The sequence below is a fragment of the Rhinolophus sinicus genome, chromosome 12, assembly GCF_057876585.1.
Source record: "Rhinolophus sinicus isolate RSI-liver-muscle chromosome 12, RSI-T2T, whole genome shotgun sequence".
In the NCBI taxonomy this organism is placed as follows: domain Eukaryota; kingdom Metazoa; phylum Chordata; class Mammalia; order Chiroptera; family Rhinolophidae; genus Rhinolophus; species Rhinolophus sinicus.
This window is the reverse complement of record NC_142512.1, coordinates 36,932,082-36,948,941: the sequence shown is the minus strand read 5'-3', so window position 1 is coordinate 36,948,941 and position 16,860 is coordinate 36,932,082. Positions and strand designations below refer to the sequence as shown.

The window sequence follows — 16,860 nt, the reverse complement described above, 5'->3', positions numbered from 1 at the left end:
TCGGACTGTGGAGAGTAAGTCAGGCTTATCCCGCTGAGAAGGGCAAGGACTTCGAGCTTGGGGATGGCCACAGGATTCTGGTGGGGAACGACTCTCCAATCCGGGCCCCAGAGGTGCTTAGGAAGATATGTCCCTACTCCTAAAGAGGCCCCCATTTCTCCTCTCCCTTTCCCCAAAGAGCTGGGTTTCCCGGCGTTGTCTGGGTTAATTAATATGGATGGGTAACTGCGCCAAAGAAATCAATAAATCCCGCTGTGTGCAGATCCCAGCCTGAAATCCCATTACTCCTAGAATCTCCCAAAATGGAGAGAGTGACCAGTGGTCTCTCCCCTAACAGAGGGGAGGGATTCTTGCCAGCACTGTCCTCCTTGTTTGGTCATCCTGGTTCCCAGGCTGGGAAGCCCATGCGTCTTCTCCTTTCTGTCCCGAAGGGACTGAGTTTGGGGGAGTGTGTTCAGCGGGCTGTCTTCTCTCTTGCTCTGAATCCTTGGCCATCCGCCCCAGCATCCAGACCCCAGGAATAAAAGAACCAAGCCGGGAGAGGAGCTTCCACTTGGATCTTCTCCCCACACTTTGCCCCACCAGCCCCTACTGAATACGTTCTCACAGCCAGGGAAGGGTTAAGTGTCCCCGCTGCAGTTATGGAGAGGAAGCCGATGAAATATGGGCGCTGGGAACTCCTAGCCCGGCTGGCTTTCCTGTTTACACTTCTTCATACTTCCTCCCACCCTGTGGCCGCGGAGAAACAAAACAAAACAACCAAATAAAGCAAAACAAAAAATTCAGATGGTCTACTGAGTGGTGGTCAAGCTGGCATCGGAGGGGAAAGGGAAACTGCAGCCTTAAGGCCCTCTGCCACCTCCTCCGCCCTGCCGCAGGTCAAGGGTGCGCGGAGGCTGGGCGGCTGGGCGCAAGGATCTGGCCAGATGGTACCAGCCTCCAGCTCAGAAGGTTGAGGCCTGGACCCATTTCAAGAGGGAAAGCGGATGGGAGAGGACAAAAAAGGAGCCGGAGAAGATCTTGGGGAAAGCGGGAGGAGAGAGCGCGGGTCTGGGACAGACGAGAGTTCCTTTGCACCAGAAACCTCTTCTCACCTCTCATCCCCTCCCCCAACGCGTCCTTGTTGGGGTTCAAAAGAGACTGTTGCCCAGAGAGCCTGAAGTGGGGAAGAGGAAAGCCCCGCTAGGGTCTCTTCTCCAAGATCCACTTAGAACAGGAGACCCTCCAAGGGTTTTGGCCTCCGCTGTGAAATGGGCACCCCCGCCTGCCCACCCCGGGGCTGCTCTTAGCCATTCTGGAAAATCTGTCAAGATATGCCCAGCAGATGTCCCTGGGCCGCCCACCCTACACACTCTTTATCAGAGTTCACAGGACTGACATGAGAGGGGGCAAAAAAATCTTCAGAGGTCGGCCTGGTGGTCTGGGGTTTCTGAAAGAGGGAGGCCAGGGGTACATACAATAAATAGGATAGGGCTTCCCAGGAGGCCGCGGGCGGGATTCTGTTCCTGCTGCATGCTTCCTCTGCACCTCACTTAACCCATTTGCCTTGTCCAGAGTGGAAGCCTGTGGAAGCTTTGCCTGGAAATTTATTAGTATTTTATATGGTGCTGGGAACCCTTGAGGACCTGAGCAGAGCCTCCTTCCCAGGAGATACAAATGCTCCATCATTCTTGGGGAGATATGCCTTCAAATCAGGATGAGGACCCCAAGCTGTCTGTCCTGTTTGCTCTCAAAGCCTGTGAAGGGTCTCCTGTAAGTCAGGCCAGGGCAGGGATTGAAGAACTCAGGGAACAGAGAGCAGCTGCAGGAGAGAGGTGAGAGAAAGAGAGTGGGACTGTCCTTAATGAGAAATGGAGGGAATCTAGTGACCCTCTCCCTATCCCAAAGATCAGAAACCCCTTAAGATGCCGCATGTCCAATTCCAGGCACTATCCACAGGAATTGGTAAGCTGAATTAAGAGCTGGCGGGCTGGCGAAAGCAGGAGTGACAGGGTGGTTGACCCTATAGGTCTTAAAATCGGGGAGTCAATTTGGTGAAGGGGCCTCTGGTTTTTAGAAGATGGTTGACTGATCCTTAGAAAATAATAGAACCCTGAAGGTCAAATCATGAAATCCCTCTGGTGTGTGGTACCACAAAACATAGAGGCTTTTAAGGGTATGGTGGGGAGAGAAGAGGAAAGGAGAGGAGAGGAAAGGAAAGATAGCACCTTTCCAATTTTCTCTCCCAGCTCGAGTCCCTTTTTCCCTCCGGACAGCTGAAGGTCTATTTTCTTGAGTGAGTTTTATTTATGGGAGGATTGCCATGGATCTACTTAAACACCTAACTCCACTAGGCAAGGGGAGAAGGTCTCCCTTTCCACCCATTGCTGGCGAGGAATTAGGTTTTGGATTTGAGGGGATTGCCCCCCTCTATCCGCTCCCCACTCTGACCTCAGGACCCTACTTAGAGCCAAGCTTGTGACCAACAGGCTAAAGTGGAATGCAAAAGCACCACGCTCCCTATCCTGGATAGCCCTGATGAGGCCAGGGAGAATGGAAGGTACCCCCTTTCATGGGGTTCAAAGATCTGAAAACCAGAAAGTGCCCCAGTACAAGGCAGCCCACAGCAGCTGGATTAGCCTTCCCGGCGCTTTTTCTCAGCTCAGATGTATCCAGATAAAAGTGCCCAGCGGCGCGCCCACACACACCCCTGACAAATGAATGTCATAAAGTTTCTTTCCTGGGGTTGGGGAGATGTCTGTCTGAAGATATCCAGCAGTGAAGTGGCCCCACAAGGGGCCCTTCTTTCACCAGTACACACCCCTCCTTCTTACCTTCTAAATTTCCAAGGGCACTGAAGGAACCCACACAAGCCTTTCCCCTACAACGAGTCAGACACTATTGCAAATAAAAAACAGGCACCCCAACCACTGAGGCCTTATTGAACTGGGTGCCCCCACTTCAGACACCCAACTTGTCAGAACTTGGTGCAAAAAGCAGACTAAATTTCCCCCACTTATCCTACAGCCCTGCCAGAGGCAAGATTTCCTTCCCCAGTTCTCCGCCCCGAAATTGCAAAGGGAAAAAGTGAAAGCTGGAAGCAACTTACTGCGGGAGTGCTGGGCCTCGGCTGCCGCCACTGCCTTCTGGGCTGGGAGAGCCCTCACCTACCTCTGCCCCCTTCCCCACCACAGCGAGCAGTTAAAGTGTCACTTAACATTCTGGAGAATGTGAAATATACCGCGCGGTGTCAACTCCCCAAAACCATAAAACTAACTTTATGGACCTCACGTGACTTTCTCGAGCCAGTGAGGGGTATCTGTCTGACTTCTCGGCGATTTTTACGATCTAACTTCAAGATAAAACCCCTATCCATTTGACATCTAAATGTCATAGCGACTTTTGGGATAGTTTGCTATGGACAAAGGGGGACAAAGTCAAGGGGTGAGGGGGGAAGGAGGGCCCAGTAGAGCCTCCACGACCCTCGGCTTTCTCCTCACCAGCTTCCCCTCCCCCCAAGTCCTGTAAGAAGTTGGGCCAAGCTGGAAGGGATTGAACGGGTAAGTGTCCAGACTTGACTCTTGTGCTCAGGGTGGAGGCTGACTTGGATGGAGAAGGACTGGGCCCTGGCCCTGGGCCAGTCTGGCTGTAAGGGGAACCAGGGGTCTTCCAGGAGGGACCCCAACTCCTAATCAAGAGGGAAAGTCAGGCTGCTGGAGAAAGGGAGCCCTGGATAGGTGCAGAGAAGACTGAGGGTGAGAGGAAATCTTTGAAATCTAGTTGATTTTTTTTCCCTTATTGGGTGGCAGAGCTGAATTCAAAGCAGGGGACAGAGGGGTTGGGTAGGCCTGTACCACTCTCATCTGTCCAGGAGCTTCCTGCTCAGGACTTAGGCCCAAATTACTTTCCCTGAAGAGGTTTCCTGACACTTTTCTGGCTGGCTGTTGGAAGGCCAGGGTGGAGTCCAGCTCAGCCTTTCCCTTGCCCCAGCCCCATGAGGGGTTTCTGGGCCTCTCAGTCTTCCAGGCATGAAAGCCTGTCCTCTGGTCCAAGCACCACTGACCAAGCCAGGGACTTAGGTGGCTGAGAGGGGCTGCTGGTGAGCTTTCCCTTCTCTAGATCTATCAAGAATGGTCTAGGGTGTGCCCTGTGACGGGAGACGCAGGCTCCCAGAGAAAAGACAAGTGGAAGGGCGGTGGAGTAGGGGAAACATTTATTTGACTTCAAGGAAAGCTACAAACAAATACCAAAAGCGAATCACTGAGACAGGCTGGGCAAAGACAGATTTCACACGTAGCACAGCATCCACTCGCTCACTGCAAATGGTCTTGGAAGCGAAATGGGTTAGGGGGAAAGGGATGGGTCTGACCCAGACTACCCCCATATTTACAAGCTTTGGGCCCTCTACGCCAGACCTATGGATTCACAGAGAAATACACAAGACATTTTACACTGAGGATTATTTTTGTTTCCGTACACTCCCAGATCAGGCCTTGTGGGGCCTACCCAGGTGGCAGGAACTCAAATCTCACTATTTACCTTCCCTCTTCTCAACATCACCCCCTTGGTCCTCCCTGGCTGCTTCCCACCCCAGAACCAAGCCACTGGGAGACTTGGGCCCAGGGAATAGAGAGGGAGGAGGCAGAGGAGGGTGGAAAGAGACAGTCATGGACTCCATCTCCGAGGCCAGCTCAGCTGGGCCCCAGTGCTGCGGCACCACCCCACCTCAACTGCTGCCCCTTAGAGAAGTTTCAAGCTGAAACTCAAAATACAGCGATCATCCTTTTATAAATAAGTTAGAACAAGATGGGGAGGGGAAAGTTCACATTAAACATGCGAGTTTCTTTTCTTCCTGGGGGAAGGAGTGCAACCACAGACACGAACATTCAGAAACACTGGTGGATTTGGGATGAGTGGAGGGGAGTGAGGAGCATGGAGGGAAAATAATAATTATCATCATTATTAACAATAATAACAAGATTAACCAGTCCAGGAGAGAGGGAGCCACAGGAAGACCTAAGACCAAACGAAAAATCGTAACACAAGGCCAGAGCAAGGCAGGCTCGTGGGAACCGGTCCTCAGCGGGCGGCGGCAGCGCGGGGAGGCTCAGAGGGGCCGGGGCTGGGGGCGGCATGGGCTCTTGGGCCGCCCAGGACTCCTCCCGGAGGGCTCAGGGCTGGAAGGCGCTGCCGGCTGTAGCCAGGCTCATACTTTTCAGTTTGTTGTCTTTCTTCCACTTCATGCGCCGGTTCTGGAACCAGATCTTGATCTGGCGCTCGGAGAGGCAGAGCGCGTGGGCGATCTCGATGCGCCGCCGCCGCGTCAGGTAGCGGTTGAAGTGAAATTCCTTCTCCAGCTCCAGGGTCTGGTAGCGGGTGTAGGCGGTCCGGGCCCTTTTCCCGTCTGGCCCGGTCATATCTGGAGCAGACAGAGTAGAGCCCGCGAGGCAACGTTATTCCGGTTAAAGGAGGGGGCACTGGGTGGGAGGGGGCGTGGAGCAGGACCCAGGCGTCCCCGGCCCCCAGCTCACTGCAGCTCCAATCTTCCCCACTCCAGATGCCCCGCATCCAAGCTCCCTTTCTGCACCCCCTTCTCCTGCAGACCCCACTTCTGCCAGCAGCGAAAGCACTCGGCTTTGTCTCTGTCTCCCTCCCTGTGCCTCACCCTTGGCTGGGCTCAGGCGGCCGCTGGCCCCGGGAGGGAGGAGAGTGCCTGCACTCTTGCCCTGGAAAGCTCGTTTGACTGCTTGCCCCTTCTTTGCTGGCGGCAGTCTCAAATTTTCGGGGGTAAACAGGACCCTTCCCCATCTTATATAAACCGGATCCTTCATTTGAAAGCTAATACAAGCTGGGCGAATAAAATCTAAGCCGAGTCTGGGAACAAATTATTAAAAATATTCCTCCCCCAGCTAAAGACCTTCTTTGGCTCTGTCCCCCGAGCCATGAGGACCCTCTTAGAGACTTCTCCCTCTCTGGAAAAAAAATAAATCTATATTCGAGGAAAAGCCAAGCTCTCCTTGCCCTGCCTCCCCCCCCCCCCCAAACGCAGAGAAGACAAAAAAAGAGCGAGAATTACCATGGCTGATGTGAAGCTTCCTCATCCAGGGGAATATCTGCGGAGTCTGCCCCTCGGGTGCGGCTGTGGAGGTGGCCATGGGTTCTGGCTGTGCCCGAGCTAGGCTCGGGCTGCTTAGCTGGCTCGCCGCTTCCTCAGGCTCCGAGGACGCGCTGGCCTCGTCTATTTCGGTGAAATTGGCGCTGGAGCTGGCCGGGGTCGCCTGGTCGGAGGGGGACGAGGCAGAGGGCTTGGCGCCGTGGCTGTCGCCGTTGGTGCAAGGCAGGGACTCGGGCGAGGACAGGGAGCAGCTCGACGCCGCTGGCCTGAAGCGGGGCTCCTGGGCGGGCGCGGGGAAGGCGCGCGAGCTCTCGCCCACCGCCCCAAAGTGGCTGGAAGAGGCCGAGGAGCGGTTGACGCTGAGGTCCATCCCATTGTAATTGTAGCCGTAAGAGCCGGTGTGCATGGCAGCGGGATCCCTGTAAGAGCCGCTCAGAGAGCTGCCACTGCCATAATTTAGCAACTGATAGTCCGGGCCATTTGGATAACGCCCCGAGAAGGAGTTTACAAAGTACGAGCTCATTTGGGTGATTTTGGAGGGCTTGATTTGTGGATCGTGGTCGTTATAACCCTGTGCTTCACGATTTATGATGTATTAATGAATTATAGCGATGCACTGTACTTCGTTTTGCTATGTATGCGGCCAAATATGGGGGGGGGGCCTGGAAGGGGGATGGGGGGGCGTTAGGGAATCACGTGCTTTTGTTGACCAGTCGTAAATTCTCGCTGATGACCTCAAGAGGTAATTCATGCTCTATGGTTACAAATAATGACGATCCGAGAATCGTTAGGGCCGATTCAATGCGAGCCTCCGAGAGAGGGGGAAAAAAGAAGGGGGAGAAACAGGGAGAAGGTTGGCGGTGGCCTCTGAGCAGAGCGCGCCACCTCCCGGTGATCGGCGGGAGCGCGGGCCCCAGACTGCCATGGCGGCGACGACTGCCTCCCTGCTGGCTCCCCGCAACCGCCAGGCGAGAAAGAAACCCGGCCCAGGCTCACACGCAGGCTTGAGTCTTTTAGAAGAGGGACCGGTTGAGCCTTTATCCGCTTTCTTGAGAGTGGGATAACTTCTATTTATGTTCTTCTCCCTGTCATTATTATTTTAACTCTGGATGAGATGATCAAACATTGAGTTGCTTTTCCCTTACTCGGGTTTTGCAAGTCTCTGAGTTGGGGGTGGAAATGGGGGAGAGGGTTGAAAGAGGTGTGTGATAAACAATTATTGCCACGGGGTCCTCCCCCTTCTCACGCGAGCTCCGGCTGGTCTTCCTAACGGGGCTGCCGTGGCCCACTCACAGCGCCCAGGCAGAGCCGGCAAGGCTGGGCCAAGGGTTCAAAGGAGAAACTTTCGCTTCTCCTATGTCCCTTAGAAGTTTGGAATCCTCTTCCAGACCTCCTCCTCATTCTTAACCCCGCCTGGGGAATGGCAGAGCAGGATGGGGATCCCAGAGAACGAGCACGCCTGGGGTTAAGAGGCCTAGCTGTGGGGAAAACGGTAACGGCGACCGCGTCGGTGTCCGGGATTTGCGTGGCAATGTGGTTTTCAGAGTTTGGGATCAAGGCAGGATCCTTTCTCCTCCTCACCAGATACCGGCTGTTGCGTCGGGAGGCCCCGCTCGACGACCCTCGCGGGCGTCCGGGTAGTGTCAGAATGTGCCCAGCGCCCAATGCCTTCCCCAGGAAGGGGTTCCGAGGACCGGCGGCGCCTTGCTGAGTGCATTGCGCAGCCAAAGATCGCCGCAGCTGGGCCCCTTCTGCCGGGCGGCTATTTTCTTTAAAAATAAAAAAGGGAGAGAGGGAGGAGGAAGAAAGGAAAACAGTGTCCGCAGCTTGCCGCCTGGGTGTGGGTGGGAGAGAATGGTCGTTTTTGTTTGAGGAGATGAGACCGAACTGCCCGATCACCTGGCTTCCTACCCTCAGGTCTCCAATGAGCAGGGGAAAGTCGTGCCCTTCAGCCAACGCCTGCCTATGGCTTCGCATTCTCTTACTCCTCGCTGAGCTCCTACTCGAAGCAGGAAGCTTTCAGCTGTGGGTGGAGATACCCCGCGACCCTGATTTGGTCTCAGAGCCACAGGCCAGGAGCCGAGGGCCAAGGCCGGCGGTAGACCAGGCCATGTGGGCAGGCCACAGGCCACGACCCGGGTGAGCGGGAGGACAGAAAAGCGCTGCTCAAGCTATACATCCGCCTGGCTAAGTCTCTGCAGGGGATCCTGGCTGGGAGGCCTCTGTGCTGTCCCTCGTGCCAGGGACAAACGAGGAAAAGCTAGAGAACAGGAGGGAAACGACCTTTCTCAGTCCCCCAAGACTGCCCTTGGAGAGGCCATTCTGAGCCTCAGAACCCGCGAGGCGCAGCGCTGGAGCTTGGGCAGAACGGCTCCAGCCTTTATCTCAACTGTAACTTCCGAGTCCTGTCGGGCCCGCTGGGGCCTACCAGACTCCTGCCTTTGCTGCGGAGTTTCCGGCAAGGCACCACAGGGTGGCTGTAGGGGTGGGGAAGTGGCAGGGGAGGAGCAGAGGTGACTGAGCGGCGAGTTTTTACTTCTTTATTATCATCATTAATAATAATATTAATATTATTACCGAAGTATTTCACGTCCCGAGCTAAGACAAGACTACAAACACAACACATAGAAAATTAATAAAATAGAACTTTGTTTTCTTCTGAGGCTCCTCTTCTTACTTCTAGGTAGTATGTGCTCCTTCCAGTGGCTTTGGGGGGTAGGGGGTAGGAGAGAGGTCTGGGGTTAGGGAGTCTTCGAGGCCCCCGCTGAGGGGACTGCGAAGCTACCATTGAAACCGTGCACGGGGGACATGGACGAAATGAGACGCGACACGGACAAGAGTGTTTTTTGCTCTGCTTCCAGGAAACATCAAGTGAGTCCGGTCCTCAGTTCTCACGGGTTGGAGGGGGGCTGATGGGGCTGAGGCGGGTTCCACGCAGATACAGGGGGCGCACGGGGTGCCGGGTGGGCTCAGGAGGCACAGCCTCCCAGCTCACAGCGAGAGCTCTGCAGGTGGGGGCGTCCAGGAGAGCGCTGGGCCCCACCTGTCTGTGCTGGAGAGCAGGTCCCTGGGCTCCCCCGCCTGCAGAGCCTTCTCGGGGCTCTCCGATGCCCACGGGCTGCCCACAGGCCTCTCCTTTCGCGTCCCCCCTCCCTTTCCAGCGCCTTCACTCCGCTGGTTTTTCTTCCTCCTCCTCCGCACTGAGCTGAGAGGCGCTGAGCAATTTGCTCTCCTTTTTCCACTTCATGCGCCGGTTCTGGAACCAGATCTTGATCTGGCGCTCGGTCAGGCACAGGGCGTGCGCGATCTCGATGCGCCGCCGCCGGGTCAGGTAGCGATTGTAGTGAAACTCCTTCTCTAGCTCCAAGGTCTGATAGCGCGTGTAAGTCTGGCGGCCGCGCCGACCGCTGGGCCCAAAGGAGGAACCTGTTACGCAGAGAAGAGATGCTGAGGCCTGAGGTCACTAGGGCTAGAGTCCCCCTCCCCCACTCGCCTCTCAAACAAGGACTCCAGCCTGTCCCGGGATGCCCTCCAATCTCACGTTCCCTGCCCACCCCCCTCACCCTCCAGCGCCCCCTCCAGATTCCCTCCGGGTCTCCTAGGCCTGCGATTCCGGTCTAGACTCATGGTGGGGGATGGGAGGAGCAGTTTAAAATCCCACCTGAGTCTAGGGGGAGGGGCTGGGAAAGTATACTGGCCAGGTGTGTCTCTTCCTGGCCGGATCTTTTTTTCCCCATCCTTCTAGCTTCCCCACCACCGTGTGATAGATTCCAGCCCTTAATCCGTAATGACGTGGATCGATCCATAGTCGGCATTAACGGCTCCTCACTTTCGTGTCCCGCTAATGGACATCAATTTGGGACTTAAGGCCGACAAATAATCCAACCTGAGACCCAGGCGCCTGCTTCTGCCACTTTCCCCCTCCGCCCGCTACCCCGCTCTTTCTTACCCTTATTCTCCCTCCGTCTTCTGACTACCGCCCCTTTCCTCGTTCCTCATCTTTCCCCAACCCCCCACCCCCAGGGAAACACAGTTCGGGACAAGTCCACTCTCCCTCGACAGCGTCACGCCGCCCCCCTTCCCGTGACGCACTCGGTTTTTAATGGAACAATCTTTGGATGGGGGACCCTACCAGGTCTGGGGGCGCAAGGGAAAGCCAAGCGCATGACTGCGGCCCTTGCCCCCTGCCCTGACTCGCAATCCCTGCTCTGGCCTGCCACCCCCGAGAGCCCACTCGCTACCCTGCCTCCGAGTGCGGCTGGGACTTTGCAAACTTTGTAACAACTGAGGGTGAGAGGACAGAGCAGAAGCCCCAGTGCAAGCGCCCCATCTTCCCTTCATTCCTAACTGAGATGCCCACCCCGCATCCAGTTGGAGAATGGGGGGTTGCTACTTCTGTCTCCCGAGGTGGGGGCCCGCAGGGGTCGCAGCGACGGCGGAGTCTCACTCACTGTTGCACGAATTCATCCGCTGCATCCAGGGGTAGACGGGCGTGGAACACTTCTGCTCCTCAGGCTCGCCGAACACGCTCTTATCCTGTGCACAGTCGGACTTCCGCGGCTCCGGGTGGAAGGGGGGCGGCTCGTCGGCGCCCGAGAGAGCGCAGGCCGACTCCTTCTCGCGGTAGAAGGCCGGCGCCGGGCCATAGTCGCAAGGCGCCGCTCGGCCATAGCCGCCGCCCGCCGGCGGGTAATAGGAGGAGGCGGCAAAGCCCTTGTCCTGGCCGGGCCCGGGCCCATAGGGCGCAGGGTAGTGCCTCAGCGGGTCCGCATAGCCCGACGAGTAGAGCGGTAGCTGGCCCAGGAAAGACTCCTGCCCGCTGGCCAGAGTGACGGGGAAGGTGGAGTTCACGAAATAGGAACTCATTGGGAGGGAGGCGCGCACGGCCGCTGCTGCTCCGCCGGGTTTATGATTTGTTGTGTTTTATAGTCCGAGCGCCGCGCCTATTAGTAGTATATCTGAGATTGGGTTTTAGCTGAGGGGGGATGGCGAGGTGCCAGTGAGGGCCAGAAGGAAATACAACCATCTGATCCAACACTGACCAATGGCAGAGGCAGGAATTGTCAAATAGCACCCAGGAGGAGCGCAGCCGGCACGAGGGACCCGCGCACAAACCTATCAACCTTTTTTTCCTCCTTCTCCTTTCTCTCTCTCTCCCCACAACCCGACGCGTCCTGTTCCACCTACGTAGGATCTGCGAAAGAAGCGTCTGTGCCTTTGAGGGAGGAGGGAGCTTTGGGTTGAGACCACCCCACTCCCCAGTGATTAAATAAATATAACCTCCCCTCCCCACGCAGAATAGGGAAAAGTTAATTGTGTTTTCAGAAAAGTTAACCCCTGCGTTGCTTGAGTCCCATTCCCTCAAAGGAAGGGTGGGTAACCATCCCTGAATCTCAAATTTCAATCTGGCTAGAAAGGAACTAAAAGAGACGGTTTCTAGGGTTTTGTGTTGGTCGCAGGGGAGAAGAGTTCTCTGCTAATTAGCATTGTCTTCAGAAAGAGAGTCGAAGAAGAAACCATCTCCTTCCCAGGTTTTGAAAACCGTTTTTTTTTCCTGTTTCTCAGATTTTTTCTGTCTCCTCCAAGCCCAGGGTTATTATTCCTGCTTCTCCACAACTCTTATGGTCTGAGGGGCAGGCCAGAGCCTGCTGCCCAGAAGACCCGAGGGCAGGGAAACAGGAGGAGGGTCTTCTCCCTCTGGCTCTGCGGCTAGGCTAGGAGCTTTTTGGAAGTCTATGGTTGCTGCTGCCCAAGACATCTCGCCTGGTTCTAGTATGCACCACTTGCTCTTGGCACGGGGAGGAGCACTGGAGAAAGGGATTAGCCCTCTCCTCACTTAGGGATACGGAGAGGAGGTGTGAGGGGTGACCCCCAGCCTAGATTTTCTGATCCCTATCCTGCCAGCAATCCTCACTCCACCCCCACGTCTTACCCAAAAGATATAAGAATATCCTGAGCTACAGAGTCTTAGGAATCAAGGTTGTCTCAGAAAGTGGATATAGGGAAGAAAGTGGTCCTTCAATTTAGGGTCCTCAAACCCTCCTGATATTTGAGGCGATCAGAGACCACTGGGAAGAGAGGCGCCCTTGCACCTTTTCCAAGTCTCTTCAGAAGCTGGAAGTTCTTTTTTAAATCAATTATTTCCCAAGACTTGATTATGGTTTGGTTTTATAAAGAGGGAAGGGTGTTAGGGTCCTCCTGGGGACTTAGCAGGCAGCTTACAACTAACTATCAGCCTGCATCCCCTCTCCAGATGCTCACCGCCCTTCTGTCTCAGCATTTGTACAATCCTTCCCACATCTCATGTTTGTATCACCAGCTTTGCTGTGCGTGGTTCAAGTTTGGGTGTGTGAGAGAGTATATGTCTCTGGCTCTCTCATCTAAGGAAAATCAACATTGAAGCCAGGCTGGAGGCCTGAGCCACAATGTGTTTTTCAACATTCTAATATGCATGTGGTTGCCAGGCAGTACCTTTGGACCTGGAGCCAGGAATGGGCCAGGTTGTAGGATAAAATCTGATGAAGGGACCAAGCTGAGCTTCCTCTCTACCTTGCCTTTTGGGTTCCGTTTGGTGGGCCAGCTCTAGCCATTGAAGATGACACAAGACACTAGGGAAAATAGTAGAGGGCTGAGGTTGGTGACTAAGGGCAAGAATGCGAATGGTTGTAAAGTGGCCTATAAGGCTTCCTGAATTCAGGACAACTTCTAGGCTCCACTTTCATGACCAAGTGGTGATCCCTTCCCAGCCTGATTCTATGGCCGTTTTATTAAGATTTAAGAAAATAAACGCAAGCCTCCTAATGAGGGAGAATCATAAATGCTCCAATCTAGCTGTGATTGGGCCCACTCCTGAAGAGGAATGGGGAACATTTGGGCAGGGGGAGCAAGATGGGAGAGTGCCTAGATACACCTCCCCCTTCTCTGCCACTGAGGCTGGACCTTGGGCCTCAGCCCTCTCTGCCTCCTTCCTGACCACAATGTCCTCATCTTAGGACTAGAAGGTTTGGGCTTGCGTGTGGAGCCTGGACAAAGTAAGGTTCCCCTTGAATATAGAAGCCCCTTGTGATATAGAAGCAGGAAAATAATTGCCTTATCCTTAGAGTCATAGCCCCAAATTAACCTCACCTCTGCAGGTTGCCTGTCCTGAGATGGAGCCGCAAAGGCAGGGCCTGGGCGCCTGGAGTCCGGCATGAAAGGAAATAGCGCCTCATCGCTCTTATCTAAGCTCAGAGGTATTTATGAGCGTTTATTCCTCTGATCCGTTTGTTTGGGAGAAAGAGCAGGCGGGCAGAGCTGGGCCAGAGACCGCCTGGTTTCTGGAGCCAGATCTCTAGAATCTGTCTGTGGTTCGGTCCACTGCCGCCCACGTCTGTCTGTCTCCAAGGGGGTATATGTAAATACACAGCAACACAGCCCATCTGCCAGTGTGGGGTGTCTCTCCCTGCCTCCATGAGATAGCGTGTGTATGGGGAGGTGGATATAAATGTGTACCAAGTCTTGAGTACACAACAGAAGGATGGTACAGAAACCCCACAGGCAGGATTTTTAATTGTAGTTTTCTGTGCTGCAAATCTACACTCCTGTGGATGCACACATTCCAGCTCCCAGGGAAATGTCTTGGTTGTGTTCAGCTCAGGAGTAAAATTCTCCTGTACCAGCAACCTCAGGGAGGGGTATTTGCCTGTATGTATGTGGAGGGGAGGGGAGATTGAGACATTGTCCAGGCTTCCCTTCGCCTCTCAGCTACAAAGCTCCCACCACCTCCAGCTCTTTGGGTTGTGGGCACCTTCCCCCACCACTTTCCCAACTCTGACTACGATGGCGTGAATTAAAACATCACAACCCAAATCTGTGATTCTCTGGATTTGAGGAACATAAATGTTCCCAGAGGGAGCAGTGTGGCCTCTTCCAACCTTTGGGAGCTGTTTAGATGGGACAGGCCCTTAAAATGGGCCGGTCCAGAGCGGTACAAAGACATAATTTCCATTATGCAAATGAGCGGCAACGTCCCAGATCTACCGGTGGGGAGGGCGGCAGTGCTCAGCTCGCTCTCCCTGTTCCCACCCCCTCAGGTCTGCCGGCACCCTAAGAGCCCTGAAGTGTTTCAACACTGTACCAGACGCCTTCCCTTCTATATCTGTCCTTTGGATTGCCCACAAGAAAAAAAATCCCCGAGGGGCCCAAGACTTTCGGGGCGTGCTCCCTCGGGGCCTCCCTCATTGGGCCGGGCCTTCTAGCCGCCAGGAAGTCATTCTCCCTGCGGAAAAGCTGAAAGGGCTTCTTTCCCTGCGGCCCAGACTCACCCCGCGCTAACGGCGCGGGGACGACAGCCGCCGTGTTTGCCCCCAGCACCGCTGGGCCCCTGGACCTCGGCAGCTCCTCCAGCTCCCAGGCCAGACCCTGGTAACACCTCGGCCTGCCTGGCACTACAGGCAATTTCCTGGAGCCCCCGCCCAGGAACCAGGGCCACAGCACCTTGAAAGGAATGGCCAGAGCTTCCTCCTGCGGCTTGAAAGCCCGGGCTAATCAGTAACCCGTGAGACAGGGGCCAATATTCAAACGCGGCAGCAGAGGCAAGGACCCCCGCCCTCGCCACCCCTTCTGGGAAAGCGGGTGTGAAGGGTCCGGCAGGAACGGAAATTACGATGGTTCGGTTCCTTAATGATTGAGCTCTACTCCTCCCAATTTTCCCCCAAAGCATATTTGTGTCGATTTCGCTTGAAACGATCGAGAGTGAGGGAGGGGCCCACACTCACTTGCAGACACCATCAGTTTCCAGAAAACTCGGCTCAATTCCTTCATCACGGACTCACCGGCCAAGGGACTGGCCAAGACCCACAAGCCAACCGGGAGAACACAGACCCGGTTGTCTTTTGACAACCGAGTGGAACTGCCGGGCCGGCGCCTCCTCAGCTGGACCCTCCCTTGGCCGAAAAGAAAACCAAATAAACCTTGAACAGCCTTGGCCTCGGATCTCGGAGCGGCCCGGATAATCCCCTCTCCCACCTGCAGTGGGAGGGTGGGGGCTCACGACAGTGATTCCCCAACCCTTCTTTTCAGGGCCCCCTGCCCGCGGGATGCAGTATTAGTCCTCTTTAAATATGTCCTAGAAAAACTGCTTCCCCAGCCAGCCGCCAGGTTTGGAACCGGGATGGGGCGGGCGAGCAGTTAGGGGACTCTTGTTCTCTAATCCACACGCCGGCGGGCGGGAACCAAGATCCAGCGGAAAGCGACAATCTGGGCCCGAATTCCCCCAAATCCCACGGAACCTGAGCCGCCAGGCTCCAGGCGTCCGGCGTGGTTCAGGCAGCGTCGCGGGACTTGCCGAAGCCGCATGTCTCCAAACGGACGGTAGATGGCAGCAAACCGCATAATTTGGGTCAGAGCAAACTGTCTGAGGGATGATTTATACCCCGTCGAGACTACAGGAGAAAAAGACCTTTAGTCTGGGTGGGTTTGGGGAATTTTTTCCTTTGAGAATAGGCTCCGAGTGCCATGGGTGCTGACTGAGAACTTCTCTGGCTACGCAGCGAGGGGTCCCTCCAGGCATCCAGTCCAGGCTGGCTGGGAGGGCATCTACCTGGGCCTCCAGAGGCCCCCTCCCGCGCTACAAGTGGCTGTGTCCCTCTCTTCCCAGCTCAGGACTGTGAGGACCAATATTGCCCTCCACATCCCCAGACCCCGCAATCCCTGGGCAACCAGAGGCCCGAGGCTGAACGCTCTGCGTCTGGTCTTTTTAAAAAAAGAAAAGCAATCACCTATTCATGCAAACAAAACTAAATCAGTCTCCCCTGCCCTCCGCGCCCAAAGTCTCTTATCTCTTGGCTTACAGCTTCCGCAGAAGCCCTCTCACTCTATTTTCAAGTCCTCACCTAGCGGCTTGTGCCTTCTTGCACTCAGTCAGCTACTTTAGGAATCTCAGTCTCTGGCCCGAAGGTTCTTCCCCCCACCCCCGCGCCCCCTCCAGGAGGCCTGGCTGGGTAATGAAATCAGGCGCCGGAGGAACAGAACAAGTTGCCTGAGCTCAGCGGCAAGGAAGCTTTCCAGTCCCGACACCATTAGGTCCCCTAATTTAATTTTCTTATTTTCTTTTCTTTTTTTGTTTGTGTTTACAAGCCTAAAACAACAACACGCTAAACAGCTTCTTCACAATTACCAGGTTTGGATCCAGGAAAGTTTGAAACGTTTCCACATCAAACACACACATGGCAATTTTCTCTTCCACCGAAATCCACACACCCCATATCAATAAAACACAAGTAATAGAATCAACATTGCACAAAACCAACACGCTGTAACCTACCGCGTTAAAAAAAAACGCACAAAATTGTCTCAATGCAGAGCAAGGCTCCAAAACCAACACGCTGTAACCTACCGCGTTAAACACACACACACACACACACACACACACACAAAATTGTCTCACTGCAGAGCAAGGCTCCCTCCTCAGGAGTGGCGAGAGACCTGGGCATTCTCAGGCGGGCTTCCTGGGGAGGGGGAGGTGTCTCTCGATTTGGGTGTCTCCACTTACAGCCCTTTAATTTCAGAAATGTCTCCTCCGAAGGGAGATAATGAGCATTTCTCTGTATATTGTCCTTTCTGTGTCTCTCTAGCCGCCTCCTCGCCCTCGCCGGCCTCTGCGGAGATTCCAGGCCCTCCAGAGACCAGGACGTCCCTCAGCGCCACCGCCCCTCGTGCCAATGCTGCCGGGAAACTGCCGATACCCAAACCGGGCAAGAGAACCGCGCGAGGGCAACCGGGGGAGG

General features: G+C 55.0%; 3 protein-coding genes across 4 annotated transcripts in view; all 3 read right to left on the bottom strand.

The window, feature by feature from the left end:
• HOXB3 (homeobox B3) overlaps nucleotides 1-16,860 on the bottom strand; it is a 53,807-nt gene that overhangs the window by 36,421 nt on the left and 526 nt on the right. The window contains exon 1 of one of the 2 annotated variants that reach the window (XM_074320787.2): nucleotides 3,089-3,198. The exons of the other annotated variant lie outside the window; for it this stretch is intronic. The gene's annotated coding sequence lies outside the window, so the exon portion shown is untranslated. Of the gene's footprint in view, nucleotides 1-3,088; nucleotides 3,199-16,860 lie in introns of those variants that run through there. 2 annotated transcript variants of the gene reach the window in all.
• On the bottom strand, nucleotides 4,176-8,480 carry HOXB5 (homeobox B5). The gene is made up of 2 exons (XM_019740671.3): nucleotides 6,056-8,480; nucleotides 4,176-5,398 (listed from the first exon to the last, which is right to left on the bottom strand). The coding sequence occupies exons 1-2, from the start codon at nucleotides 6,615-6,617 to the stop codon at nucleotides 5,151-5,153; spliced, it is 810 nt and encodes a 269-aa protein (XP_019596230.1). The 5' UTR covers nucleotides 6,618-8,480; the 3' UTR covers nucleotides 4,176-5,150.
• On the bottom strand, nucleotides 8,621-15,485 carry HOXB6 (homeobox B6). The gene is made up of 2 exons (XM_019740672.3): nucleotides 10,546-15,485; nucleotides 8,621-9,520 (listed from the first exon to the last, which is right to left on the bottom strand). The coding sequence occupies exons 1-2, from the start codon at nucleotides 10,958-10,960 to the stop codon at nucleotides 9,261-9,263; spliced, it is 675 nt and encodes a 224-aa protein (XP_019596231.1). The 5' UTR covers nucleotides 10,961-15,485; the 3' UTR covers nucleotides 8,621-9,260.

Bases quoted from the DNA above. Each gene is read 5' to 3' on its own strand.
- HOXB5 (XM_019740671.3), bottom strand. From the start codon at position 6,617: ATGAGCTCGTACTTTGTAAACTCCTTCTCGGGGCGTTATCCAAATGGC. The intron at 5,399-6,055 runs GTAATTCTCGCT...TGTCTGCTCCAG, and splicing joins GAAGCTTCACATCAGCCATG to ATATGACCGGGCCAGACGGG.
- HOXB6 (XM_019740672.3), bottom strand. From the start codon at position 10,960: ATGAGTTCCTATTTCGTGAACTCCACCTTCCCCGTCACTCTGGCCAGC. The intron at 9,521-10,545 runs GTGAGTGAGACT...TCTGCGTAACAG, and splicing joins GCGGATGAATTCGTGCAACA to GTTCCTCCTTTGGGCCCAGC.